The sequence below is a fragment of the Anabrus simplex genome, chromosome 8 (assembly GCF_040414725.1).
Source record: "Anabrus simplex isolate iqAnaSimp1 chromosome 8, ASM4041472v1, whole genome shotgun sequence".
NCBI lineage: Eukaryota > Metazoa > Arthropoda > Insecta > Orthoptera > Tettigoniidae > Anabrus > Anabrus simplex.
The window spans coordinates 183,373,886-183,388,811 of NC_090272.1; the positions used below are offsets into that span (position 1 = coordinate 183,373,886).

The 14,926-nt window shown below is 38.7% G+C and overlaps 1 protein-coding gene across 1 annotated transcript in view; it reads right to left on the minus strand.

The window, feature by feature from the left end:
• The window catches only part of Hydr1 (phospholipase Hydr1), a 96,241-nt gene that overhangs the window by 46,314 nt on the left and 35,001 nt on the right, over positions 1–14,926 (minus strand). The window contains exon 4 of the mRNA XM_067152559.2: positions 6,844–6,956. Within this exon, the coding sequence (XP_067008660.1) occupies positions 6,844–6,956 (113 nt within the window). The remainder of the gene's footprint in view (positions 1–6,843; positions 6,957–14,926) is intronic.

Below are 14,926 nucleotides of genomic sequence, written 5' to 3' on the forward strand. Positions count from 1 at the left end.
CGCCCCCCACTTGAAAGGGAGCTGAACTTTGACTTTTAAAAATCGAGAGTGTCACTATTCATCTCAGCGACACCATAACACCATAAACTGCGGATTCAAGATTTTTTCGATTATTTTTCTATCTCCCCCCCCCCCCCACACACACACACACACACTCCTAAGGGAGCTATGGATGGCTTACCCCTACAGTGTTCGTCTTCAGATAGTAAGTCGTAAGTGTTACCAAGTTTGATTGAAATTGCTCCAGTGGTTTAGGAGATTGTCATTTACACACATACATACATCCAATTTTATACATAGTAAGATTAACTTCAATCATTGTAAGTGCTTCTGACATAAATAAATAAATAAATAAATAAATAAATAAATAAATAAATAAATAAATAAATAAATAAATAAATAAATCTCCTCTGGGTGATGACGAAGAGCAGGAGGCGATACCTGAGCAAGAAGATGCCACAGAGACTATGCAGAAACGGGTATGATAACATCTTCTATGGAAATTTTAAATGAATTAATGGAAACAGAACAAACAAATACTTGAGTATAAACTGTATTAATATGACAATCGAGGCTAAGCGCAGGGCAGCTGACAAAAATGTGAAAGAGAGACAGAGAGAATAATTGCAGCACATCTGCAACAATGTGGATGGAGCCAGGAGCGAATAAGTTTAAATTTCATTGGTTAAAGATCATGTGATAAAAATCCTGCACTCTCATTGGTTGTTTATTTATGCTGATCTGGGTGTTTTTGCCGCGTGAGTGCGCCCTCCTCCCTGGAGATGCAGCTTAAAGTGTATCACTTTCTTGTTGAGTCTGGCATAGATTGGACGTGGGTTCGGAGTTGCTCCGCTTCACTGGGAGCCTTCCTGATTCATGACGTAATCTTCCTTCTTTAACTTAACAATGTAACTTTGATTTTATTTCTTTTGGGAACAGGGATTTCTACTCTTCTCTTTAATCTTCGGAGTTTAATATGTTACGCGGAAATGTGGTAGTAATTGGCTGACTCCACATATTTCTTTAACCTTTTAAGGCAAGCCCTTTTTAAACATTGTTAAACGTTTCTATAACTTGTACATTTCTAAATATCCTGGGGTGCTTGACCTTTAAAAATGGGCTTAGTCCAGCATAAAGATAGAGGGTATCTTCTCAGTACAGATTTTAGGCTTGTACTTTCAATTTTGAGCATTATGTTAATTTACATACACTCTGCAAAGTAGTTCTTAACATAACTGCTGTGTGACAACACTTAAGTTTCCCTTAATCTTGAGACATTTTAGTTTCTTAAAAAGTAGTTTTAACCTTCCTGTTTTAAATTTGTTTTTGTCATTTGGTTCTCGTAAAAACTGTATTCTTATTTCTGGTAAAATATTTATTCTCAAGTGTAGGGAAAGGATCAAAGTTATATCACCCACTTGTGCTATTGAGTACATCGTTAAAATCATTTTGATTTAATATAAGTTTTGTTGATGTCGAATCTTTGGTAAACTCTTAAGTTTTTATGTCTATTTCAAAAATCTTAATTCTTTTGAAATTATATGTTTTATTATGTGTATTCATTAATTGTTAATAAATATAGGGTCATTTGTTAACACACTATTTTTGACCGAAACCCATAAAAAGAAAATCTACGTTCCCCGCCTGAGTAGACCCCTGTTCTTCTACATCCTTTCCTTATTTCTTACCTTTAGTAGCTTTCATTATTTTATTAATGTTTACATTTACTATGTCTTATCGTTGTTTGAACCTGCTTAGTGCTACAGAAGTCACTGAAAGGAGTGATGTCAGCCTGATCATGAACAGGTGACAGATGAGCCGTGCTGTGTCACGGTAGACATGGGGGTGGCATTCACCGTCGCTAGACCGGACACAGCAAAGGGGCAGAGAGGAAGCTAAATTGCCTTTACGTGCTGTGGTCAGCTTTCGGAGACTATCCGTCACATGAAGGAGGCACTACTGGACTTGACGTTGGGACGGAGATGTCAACGGGTCTGGGCCTTGTCACAGACATCGCTGATGGGGTCATCTTGGTACTCCATGTGCTCTGGGCTTATGAAGAGACCACTGATATGGGACAACGTGCTATGGCTGGGTCATCAAGAAGTTATGTTCTGATGGCCTGGAATGCTACCCAAGTAGCGAGGGTAACACTACCCGAGGAAATGATACTGGCCTGCAGTAAAGTGGTGGTGACGGCACAACTGGAGGGGGTCTCTTGAGGAGGACAGCGGAGTAGTGGAACCCAGACTGAGACGATGTGGACGGGGCTAGCAGCAAGAAAAACAACATCATCAATGAAATGTTGAAGCCTGCAATAAGGAAACTCCTAGAAGAAGCTGGAAGGTGATTTAACAATGGACCAGGCACCCCGAATGATTTGAAAGTGGAAACAACCAGAATCTTCTATGGGCCTTTGTAAAGAATGCACGGCACACGTCAGCCATTCTAGAGTAAAGACTGAAGACTCAAGTGAGTCAGTCTTGAGTGCATCAATCATCAGTGAAAGTAAGCAGCACGAGACAGTCACAAGTCCGTGATGAGTCATTAATTGGGAACGAGTTTGTCAGATAGCTTACACGGAGTTCAATGAGCCTTGCTAGTTGTGAAATGTTCTGGAATGACACTGTGCTGTGAGAAGCCATGTGGAGAACAGTAGTTCGATTCACTGGTGTATGTGTGTTACAGTTGCGAGTGGAGAGCTCAAATGCAAGGGAATTTGTGAATAACTGTAAATAGTAGTTCAATAAATTTAGTAGACAGTAAAATCGATACCTTTCTGTGCAATGATTTTAGTTTTACAGACCCTGATAATCCACCAGTTTATCAAAGTAAGGAAGCTGCATTACTTCCAGTCAGTTTTTTTTTTTTTTTTTTTTTTTTGTGAGTCGCTTTACGTCGCACCGACACAGACAGGTCTTATGGCTACGATGGGACAGGAAAGTGCTATGAGTGGGAGGAAGCGTCCTTGGCCTTAACTAAGGTTGGTGTGAAAATGGGAAGCCACGGAAAACCATCTTCAGGGCTGCCGACAGTGGGGTTTGAACCCACTATCTCCCGAATACTGGATACTGGCTGCACTTAAATGACTGCAGCTATCGAGCTCGGTACTCCAAGTACTAATGGTATTTCCTTAATGTTTCTTCTGTCTAAGAGATCTTTACCATTCTTCTATAGCACCACATCTTGAAAGCTTCCATATATTTCCCGCCAGAAGTACTACAGATACCATTTTGAAACGATCCAATCAGAGAGAGAATTTGAAGACGACTGAGTGACACACTATTTGTCCATTACAGCCTGTTATCAGTTCCCTGATTAAAGGATGTGAAACTGGCAGACATGAACTTACTGACATGCAAGGAGAACATGCCACAAATGATGTGGTGCTAAGGAGATGATTTAGAAACTATATGACTGTGAAAATGTATGTGGTCAGCAGGGAAAAGATCAAGAATGATTTGATGCATGCAATTGAAGAACAAGTTTATGGTACCAGAGGATTTAAAAACTTCTAGTAGATATGCTGCTCCAGGGTTCCACAGATCATTATTGAAGAATGCAAACAGAAATTATTTGTCAAGTATTGTTCTTTCTTACAGAATACAGACAGCATGGAAATTAGTTTGTGAACTGTTCTAGAATGACACTGTGTTATGAGAAGCCACGTGGATACACTGGTGTGTTTGTTTTACAGTCGTGAGTACAAACAGTGTCGAGTGGAGGACTCAAATGCAAGTGAATTTGTGAATAACTGTAAATAGTACATAATAAGTGATAAGAAATGGAAGTAAGGCATGACAAAGTCTTTTGGAGTGAAGATGAACAGTGTACTAGCAGGCATGTGCCATTCCAATTGATGAGCTAACTGACACACTGGAGTGGAATATTGTATTCTTAAATTGGGAAACATGTCTTCTTTATTAAAGAAAAATTATAAGTAATTATTATAAATTCAACTCCGAAGAGCATTTTTTTCTTGAGACAACAAAAAGTTCTGTTGTAAAATTCTTGCCTTGAGTTCAACATGGAAATTACAGTATCTATCATGGAATACTAAGTAAACTGTACTATGCATTCCAGAACAAGTATGTGCTCGCAAGGAGGGTTATCTTTCACCACAATACACTGCTGCCCCAGCTCAAAATTTCATTGAGACTCTGCTGGTAGTAACTTTCATATGTTCTAACATATGAAAAACATTCTTAATGGCTGAAGTTTTCAAGAAAATAACATGGTGAAAGAAATCATGAACACTTGGTTCTGTGCGACAGGAATATAAGAAACAGTGCCACACTATGCAAAGGATTTTTAAAAATAACCTGTACGGTATACAGAATCCAATGAGCATAAATCATGTCTGTATTTTCCAGGCTTGAAGGCTGTGGTCCTGGAGCATATGACGGTCCTGACATTTCACTGACAACTGCATTCAGCATTTTCAAGGGTTCTGACTGACTTAATGGCAGCAAAGCTAACAGTGGAATGGAGTGGTGCCACAATTCCACCTCATTATATAGTGCAGGCCGTGGTCCACCATGGAGGGGGCAGCTGCTGATTGGCTATTCTTTGGCCAATGCTAGTGTAGGCTATGGAGCGCTGCCAGCCTATTGATTCAATTTGCTTTTTCTGGCCTACCGCAGCCACCTTGTACTCCAAGATTTGAAGTTTTCTGGACTGGAAACCAGGCTTTGTTGACCCATTCAGATTCCTCGTTGTGGTTGAAGCTGTTGGTGTGCTTCAGGATTTCAATGGCGGATAGCCACATTCAACTCATGGCCTACAAGCCCAGAAAATATAGACATGATTTATAATGAAAGCTGTTAAAGACTCAACAGCCAATGAACATAGATTATTTTAAAATTACCAAATTTTTCAGAACATAACATACACCTTTTTTAAAACTAACGTAAAGTTTCTCAGTTTTGTATGATCTGCAGGTCCACAGATACTCAACTCCCTACAGAAATTCATTGTTATAATATCATGGCCCTGAACAAGCTCTCTAACCATAAATGGTAGTGGTGGTGGTGGTGGTTATTGTTTTACGAGGAAGTACAACTCAACAGCCATCCTCTATATAACACTAATCAGAGAGAAAAAATGGAAGGGATCTGACACTTCGAAAAATGTATTGGCCAAAGAAAGGCCAAGGCCACAAAAGGCGTGAAAATTAAAGACTCCCTAGGTCTAGAATGCTCTAATACCGTTGGGGTCGGAAAAAAAAACAAGAGTTGACCAAGGGAAGTCGGAAAGGACAGATAAAAGCGAGGAGCCTGGCACAAGTAATTTGAAGAAATTTCAGCTAAGGCCCCCATGGTTGCTAACCCATGCTCCAAAGTTAAGAGTCCCTGGGGCCCTTTTTAGTAGTCTCTTATGACAGGCAGGGGTTACCGTGGGTGTTATTCTACAGTCCCCACCCACATGGGGATGTAAATAGAGGTAGGGATAGTGACCAGCAAAGAAGGTGGAATATTTTTCTGTCTCAACTATACTGTTGGGTTGCAGATGCAAGTAGTGCAGTAATCTGTTTTGAAAAGAGAGACAATGCCATCTGTTAAGGGATGTTTGTATAGTGAAGCACTTAAATCAGCAGCTGTAGAATATGTAAAAGAACATGATAATAAGGCAGATCACATGGAAAAATCATTCAAGAAAAGTGGTATCAACAGAGCACATCAGTGTTCTCCCCAGAAATTTTTGTCAGCTGGGTGACAGGAATGAGCAGCCGGGCAGAGAATACTACGTAAAAAATGAACATGCTAAAATTTCAGTTTATTCCTCCCAGGTATTGACAATAATATCAGACAGGTATACATTAACTGCAAAATATAACTATTTTAGAGTTATTATTACGAACAAGATATAAGAGTATTTCGAACTTCTAGCGTTCTACTGCTCGCTCTTCTTATATTTGATTTACAAGTTGCTTTACGTCACACCGACTCAGATACGTCTTATGGCGATGATGGGATAGTAAGGCGCTAGGAGTAGGAAGGAAGTGACCGTGGCCTTAATTAAGGTGCAGCCCCAACATTTGCCTGGTGTGAAAAAGGGAAACCACGGAAAACCATTTTCAGGGCCGCTGAAAGTGGGGTTCAACTACTGCTCGTTCATAATCATATAGGCCTAACACCGGGGCTTACCACTCAGTTGCTGTGGAGTGCCATACGGGTTTTGTGACGTCATGCGGAATCGAATGCACGCATGCAATTCCACATTAATCTAGACAACTGCACGAGTACTACACTACATGACAGTCAAGCTAAACATTTAACCTCCGATGTAATTGAAGCAATTATGCTGATAGAAGTGATATATCGTGTAAATAAACAGTTTTACAGTATGTACAATTTAATTTGGAGCAACCAGTGATTCAAATATGTATAAATATTATGTAATTAGCAATTACCTAGGTTATGTTAGCCGGGCGACCTGTAAAAACGGCAGGGCGGTGCGCCCATCAAAAAGGACCTAGGGAGAACACTGCACATGATGGTACTGCAGAAGTGTCAGAAACTGATAATGGAAGTGAAAGTTTAAACAACAGTATTATGAGTGGTGGTGGAAATGAATATAAAAATACTGAAGGACTAAATATCAGTTGCAGTGATTTCAATTTACTGTGATATTTTTTTCCTGTGCTTAGAGTGTAATATTCCTTGGTAAAATCCTGGTTGAGAAATACAGATAAATATATTTTATTCTGAAATTTTCGATCTAAAATCATGGTGTCTCTTATGGTCTGAAAATTTGGCTCATATCCATTCTATCTTTACAAGCATATTAGAACTACATTAAAGGTAGGCCCAGTGCTTTAATGTTAGACACTGTATAACTTACCCGCCCATAGATATGCCGCTGGCAGCCAAAGGAACATTAGGGTTAGTTGCTTTGACATGAGCAACAACTTCTGCAAGATCTTCACAATTAGCTGCACAGTAAGTGCGAGGAGTCTGAAAAAAAAGGGAAGAGACTATATACAGAGATGGCAATTTTAAAATTTTAACCTAAGAACCTAAGAATTTTTAAACCTTTTAAAAATTAAACTTATAATTTTCTAGCATTAGTAATGTTAGCATATAGCATTTTCTGATGGAAGTGATAATTTTGAATCTAAAATTGGATGTTAAAATTGCAACGTATCTACAGCTGAATTTTCTAGTGGTGACTATTTTTGTTTTAAGATGAAGTAACTTACAACTAGGAAACTCCTCTCTGAACAAATTAAAAAATGAACTAAGAAATAAAACAAAAATTATTTTATTAAGCCGAAATGGATACAAATGCATGAAAAGGGATTGCAAGTTCCCTGTATATGTGGTTGGATAATCCACTCTCACACAAAGAGAATGATAACATCAGCAGTATTTTCATCATCATCTACACTGATAGGCAAAATTAATGGATCGCTTGCATTTTCAGAGGAAAAAAGCAAATGTTTCACAATTTAACATGGTTATTACTTACAGTGATTATTTACATGAAAAAATTATCTGGTATAAAATGTTATCTGTCTGTTATTGCTACCCTTAGTCACTTATATGATCCATCTCACTCTGACAGCAGTAAAAAAGACATCTGAGAGGGTGGTTTTGGAAGAAGTAACCTTGCATGTCTCAAACTGCAAGACCATGGGGTAGAGAGAAAATCTTCTGCTTGTCATGTGATTTGTAATAGAAATGTTACTAAGCATACAGTTTAATGTAATGGAAGTATAGAATGTGAATCAGCATTGGGCCGTTCAATGACAAATCAAACAGTGTCATTAATTAATGAATTAACATAACTAAATAAATAATACGTCTACACAGTGAAACAATATAAGTAATGGAAAGGAACAAATATGAGATAAATCAAGTCATATGGAAGGAACGTGGGAAAAAACCCATAATAGGAAAAACATAATGGCAGGTCAGTGTGGGAAGATGAGGAAAAAATATGAGAAAACAAACAGGCTCTCTCTTCATCAACCCCAATTCTTCTACGTTCATATCTTCTGATCCCCTGACATGCTCATTTCTACTTCTCAGCTTTATGACGATGACGGGCATCAACACTTGCTGAGCGGGATAAGAAGAAAGCAAGATAAAGGGGAACAGACAATATATATCCCTCACTTCCCACATCAAGACTGAACATCTCTGACAATGACCCCTCAATGAGTGTTGATGCCTGCCCTCCTCATGAGGCACAGAAGCAGAAAAGAGCTCATTGGAGATATGGGTGTAGAAGATGCTTGTTTGTTTCAGTGGGTCTAACATCTAGGTCATCAGCCTGAGTGGAGAAGAACTGGGATTAATAAACAGAGCCCATCTATTTCAAGATACGGAGATTCCCCTTGCCCCTTTGTGTTTGTTCTTTTTTCCTCTGTCTATTGTTCCTTCTTTCCTCAATGATTTTTCATTGTGTTTATCCCATTATGTTATCCATAACTGTTATGACTCTACAACATACTTTATTGAAGAGAAAAATTACAGAAATTCAATCAAATTAAGATTTTGAATAATGGATTTAACTGAAAAAAAAAAAAAAAAAGAAGTAAATTTCCCAATTGTTAAACATATTGTTATGAAATTTGGTATAGAGGTACTGTTTATTAATAAAAATAATGTTGGATATGAACCATTCTCTCATTTATTAATATTTCTTAAATATTTGCAGATTCATAGAATGGTATTGTACCGTTTCCATGTGAAACGAGGGCGACAGCGCGAGTGACGACGGAGAACACGAGGCCCAGAAACATGGCGCTGGAACAGTCTGGACCTGCATCCATCTACATACGTCGAGAACGCAAGAGAGTGAACATGAAAATAGAGATTTTATACTCTCTTTTAAGCATGAAGATGTATAAATTTATGTATATAATGTTAAATTTAAATTGTAGGTAGATTATAAAGTGTATTATACAAGATGAAACCAAAGGGAATGGAAACAGGGTAATGTCATGTAAAGTAAAAGATCGAGAGATGGTAAGAGTAACGGTGGAGACACCTATGTATTGATAGGCATTGATATGTTCTAGCAATTATACAGAGCCAAACCATTACATGGAAACCAAGGCTGTAATTGGAAAGTCAATGTCGGTATCTTATGAATAGTTACTCATATTGATGAGTGTATGCATTGTTGAACATAATAATGATTCTTTGTGAATTTGGTAAACTAATGCTAGCTTGTTTCAGGTTTGATCTACATTAGAGTGTAATAATGGTTCCCAAAACAAGCCCAGGTATTAATAATAACATGGAGAACTAATACGTGAGAGCGGGTTCCAGCCGAGACAAAGGCGTGGTTCTGGGGAAGGATTACTTAGACCATGCGCTTCCTCTACCCTGGTCTTCCAGTCAGTAATCATCCTTAAATTCATAATGTCCTTTCATGGTCAGATTTTTGTTGCATTTCTTAGTAGCTATAATGTAAGATAGTAGTATTAGGACATGTCCTGAAGTAGTTCGTTGAGACGTGAGAATAAGTGCACAATAAGCAATTTGATTCTGAATTATTTGACATATAGCAATTTACACATGTGTTTGGTGACACAGTGTTATAAATTTCACGGTATCATGTGCGTGAATGTTTTTTCATGGAAGGGAGTAGACTTTGGCGTTGTTTACATTATGAAGTATCATAATTACTGCAAGGTTTACAGGCTTATGCGAGCATATATGACGTGTGTTAAGGTATGATCTAGGCATATCTGAGATGTGATGTAAACGCTGGTAACACACGGGTAATGGAAATGTAATTCGTTGCGTATATTGTGATAATGAACTTTGTGAATTCAAGGGCGAACTATTCTTCGAGTAGTTGATCACAGCATGTTATTATGATGATGATAAGCAAGACTATGGCATACTGTGGTATTAGAGAAGATGTCGCGCAGGTAAGTAATACAATAAATGTGAAGCTACAAGCGATAATAATATGAAATGAAGTGATATGAATATATAAATAATGGTGTGTGCCAAGTGAATATTAAGTGCCTGCAAATGTTGATCGTTATGATGATAATTAATAATTCAGTGTGGTATGATATCGTGATATGCTTAAGAGGCTTGTGATGAGCTCATGTGTACTTAAGTGATTGTTGTAGTGAAACGTGCTGTGTAATGAAAGTCATGAAGTGAGTTTGAGATGTGATAGTGAAAGTTCACCAGATAATTAGTCACGAAGAGCGTGCCATTCAGGTGTTTACTACAGAATCAATAATGTAAATAGATATGTATGTTACATATGTAAGTGTATATTAAGATTGTAATGGCGATGATTGTTAACTGTGAGGCTATGTCGACCATTACGATTCAATCCAATATCATGACATTATGAATACCGTACTCGAGATGCACTACTATCAGAGTTCTGGAACTCGAACCATCAAAGTTATGCACCAATCCAGACACCCTAGCTAGCCGAGGTAATGCGACTCTCTGAAATAGCCCCTACAACGAAAAGAACCCGTTAAGACCCTGAGTGTAGAGGGCTCATCATTCATCCGATGGGGCGCGACGCTTAATGTTGCAGTATCTCTGCGAAGTCAAAAATTCTCAGACTTGCATTTTATTGCAGATATACTGGAATTAAAAAGAATTAACTTGGGTACATATTTAAGTTTTTTTTACCAATTTCAGGAAAGTTCTCTGCTTTACTTTTTTACATTCATCTATGATATATTAACTATAGCATGTGCCTGTGGCTTCGCCCCCATTTATTAATTCAACCGTGTTAGATGCTATTCTGTAAAAGTCTTGCTGTTGACATTAACAGCTTCATTTCTTGAAGCAAAAACCGTTATTTGACACAGCCATGAGTGATCGGTAAAATGCTGTGCCCACGTATGTTAAAAATTTCAGATCTCTATGTCCTGTACATGTGGCTGGGCATCGCATACATACACACAGACAAGCAATTCTGGATATCACGGACAGAACAAAAATAGCTTCCTATGGCATGGACTTAAAATGGCATCTTAACTGGTGTACGTATTACTATTCCTTTTTCTTTCCCTTTCTTTTTTAAATTGGCTTTACATCGCACCGACAAAGATAGATCTTATGGCGATGATGGGATAGTAATGGGCTAGGAGTTTGAAGGAAGCAGCCATGGCCTTAAGGTACAACCCCCAGCAATTGCCTGGCGTGAAAATGGTAAACTACTGAAAGCCATCTTCAGGGCTGCCGACAATGAAGTTCGAACCCACTATCTCCCGAATGCAAGCTCACAGATGCCTGCCCCTAATCGCACGACCAGCTCCCTCAGTTTACTATTCCTTGTTTATCTATCATATGTTTCCTCTGAATAAAATATAAAATAATAAAATATAAGATTGAGTTAGTTGAAAGAAAACATGGTTCACGTTTTATTGCCGATATACTGAAATCCTCATAGTATTCTCTGACAGTTTAGTGAATAAAATGAATATCAGGTAAATACAGCAAGAAATGAAATGGCGTATGGCTTTTAGTGCCGGGAGTGTCCGAGGACATGTTCGGCCCGCTAGGTGCAGGTCTTTTGATTTGAGACCCGTAGGTGATCTGCGCGTCGTGATGAGGATGATGATGAAGACGACACATACACCCAGTTCCCGTGCCGGTAAAATTAATCTATGATGGTTAAAATTTCCGACCCTGCCGGGAATCGAACCCGGGACCCCTGTGACCAAAAGCCAGCATACTAACCATTTAGCCATGGAGCCGGACAATACAGTAAGAAATAAATAACTAGTTTTTTGGGAAGTGAAAATTATATAAAATTGATATCACTGCATTATGTTGAGGTAGAGTCAAATCCATGGATGGTTTCGATCGCAATGATTACATGTGTTGGGAAAGTTAAACGCACGCTTTGGTTTCGTCTTAGCTTAGATAAGAATATTTCGAGGTCGAGTTGGGAATCCTATCGGGCGATAAATTAATAAAATGATTAAATGTAATATAAACAACTAATGCAAACAGGTCTTTACCTGTCCTGTGGAAGAGTATCAGGCAGGAAGAAAGATCAAGAAGCACTCTGGTGGAATGACAGGGTAAAAGATATAGTTAAAAGGAAGAAACAAGCTTGGAAAAGACGGCTGAGAAACAGAACAACAGAATGCAAAACAGAATACAGGCACTGCAAGAAGGAGTGCTCCAAGGTGGTTCAAGAAGAGAAAAAGAAATGCTGACAAAAATTCACTGAATCTCTGCAAGAAGATACAACCAGAAACAAAAAGATCTTATTCCAGTAGGTTAAAAAGAAGAAAAACCCAGGAGAAGGCGCTAACTTCATTAAAAATGAACAGGAGGAAGTGATGACATAGAAGCAGAATATATTGCAAAGGTGGGGAAAATACTTTGAACAGCTTTACAACGTGCAAAATACCTTGGTACAAGGAGAAATCGAAGAACCAGATTTAGTGGGTCCCTAAAAGAATGAAATGAGGCAAGGCAGCTGGAATTGACGAGGTCACCATAGAAATAATAGCAGCAGGAGTCTACAGTGGTTGTATAGACTCTTCAGAGTGATATGGAGAGAAAAGACTGTTCCAAAAGAGTGGACGAAAGAGGTCATTATACCCATTTTCAAGAAAGAAGACAGGAAGCAATGTGAAAATTACAGAGGAGTGACACTGATACCTCATACAGCTAAGATCCTTGAAAGAATCCTGGATAGATGAATAACAGACAAAGTAGAGGGAAAATTGGCAGAACACCAGTATGGATTCAGAAGAGGCAGGTCCACATTTGATGGAAAGATATTGGGTATATGGAAAGGACATGGTAGTAACGTTTCTAGATATTGAAAAGGCATATGACAGTGCCCCAAGGAATTTAATATGGAAAACAATGACAGAGGCACAGATTGGGAATACAACAATGCAGATTTATTTATTTGTATCAGAAGCAATACATCATATAAATTATTAGTTAAGAATGAAAAATAATTAGATAGGCCTAACTGGTAACAACATACTAGAGGTACATTCAAAGTAACAATTATATCATATCGGACCAGAATTTGAAAAGATCTCGACCATTTGGTGTGGCCTTTACTAAATCTTGTATGGTGCAAACGACAGGGCAGGAGTTGCAATTAAGGAGGTGCGCCATGGTTTGTTCTTCTCCACAGACACAGAGGGTTGACTATTCAGATAGACCCCACTTCTTCATATTGTTCTTAGATCGACCGACCCCAGATCGCAGTGTGTTCAGACTCTTCCATGTAGACCACGACTCTTCATAACCGTTAATGGTTATAGGATTTCGCCAAAAGTGATCTTTGCTCCAATACGGCTGATGATGACCCCTAGATGGGTCGAAACTAGTACCGTGTAATTTATAATTTTGTGAATATATTTTAGTATTGAAAAGGTGGAAACGTTTACGTTGTTATTATTATTACTTATATATTATTCTTCATAACCGGCTTGAAGCATTTCAGATGGATCCATCCATCCATCCATCCATCCATCCATTGAGATGAAGGTTTCTGGATTTCCAGGAAGTTAGTCTTTATGATTGAGGTGACCCCAAAAGTTACTCAGTAGAATGAAGAAAACTTCTCCTTGATTTCAATCGTTGTTGAGCAGGTTGATAATCATGTAATGGATGTGTTTGGGAAATGTCTACTTTAGATTTTTCATGTTTGGCAGCTACTTCACGTCTAATATCTGGGGGAGCAATGCCAGCCAAGCAATATGCCTTATCACAAGGTGTAGATCTTAGGCAACCAGTTATAAGCCGGCAAGTTTCATTTAAAGCAATATCCACCTGTTTGGCATGACATAATCTATACCAAATATGGCATGCATATTATGCTGCAGAGTAGCTCATTGCTAAAGCAGTAGTTCTCATTATTTGAGCTTGCATTCCCCAGCTGGTACCACATAACTTGCGAAGAATGGAATTTCGCGTAGATACTTTGTGTTTCATGTTAAGACAATGTTGTTCATACGCGAGTACACGATCCATTGTCACCCCTAGATATTTAGGTGTTGAGCAATGATCCAAGAGAGAATCTTCCAAGAAAATCTTCAGTTTTCTTATTGCCTGCATATTCTTTAAGTGAAAAGAGCAAACTTGCGTCTTTAAGGTGTTAGGTTTTAGATGGTTTTCTATGTAGTATGGACTCAGGTCATCTAAGGCTTCATTTAGTCTCCGTTCAACACTCTCAAACTGATCACCCTGGGTGACAACAGCTCGATCATCTGCATAAATGAAGCTTTTTGTTCCTTTTGCCAAGGGTTGATCATTCGTGTAAATATTAAATAATATTGGAGACAAAACACTACCTTGGGGTAGGCCATTCCTGAGGTTCTTCCAGCTACTATGTCGCCCTTGGAAATCTACAACGAATCTTCGATTTTCACGAAGACATCGAAGAAATTCAGTCAGCTTCTTGTCCTTTGTCATCTTATAAAGTTTACTCAACAGAATTTGGTGACTGTGTCACAGGCCACAGTCAGGTTGATGAAGACTCATCATCATCATCATCATCATCATCATCATCATCATCCTAAACCATCTCCAGTTTCCCGGGTGTGGTATATGAGCCTCCTCCATCTCATCCTGTCCTTGTACCATTCTTCCTCCATCAACTTGTCCCAATCATGACCTCTCAGCAGTACATCGCTCTTAACTAAATCTTTCCATTTCCTTTGTGGCCTTCCCACAGGTCGTCTTCCTTCTACCTTTCTGTCAAATTCCTTCCTTGCAGTTCTGTTTACTGCAAATAACCTTACTACTTGTGGGTGGGGTTAACTTCCAATAAGTAACCAGGGGAACCTGACCCCTACAGAGCGCGTCCCCAGGTGGCGGATAGGGGGCCCCTACAGTATGTAGGGCTGGTTGAAATAACCAATACAACCCGCAGACCAACAGGTAGCCCAATTCCTGGGGGTTTTAAAATACTGGGACACCCTCTCTCCAGGGGTCATAAATATGGA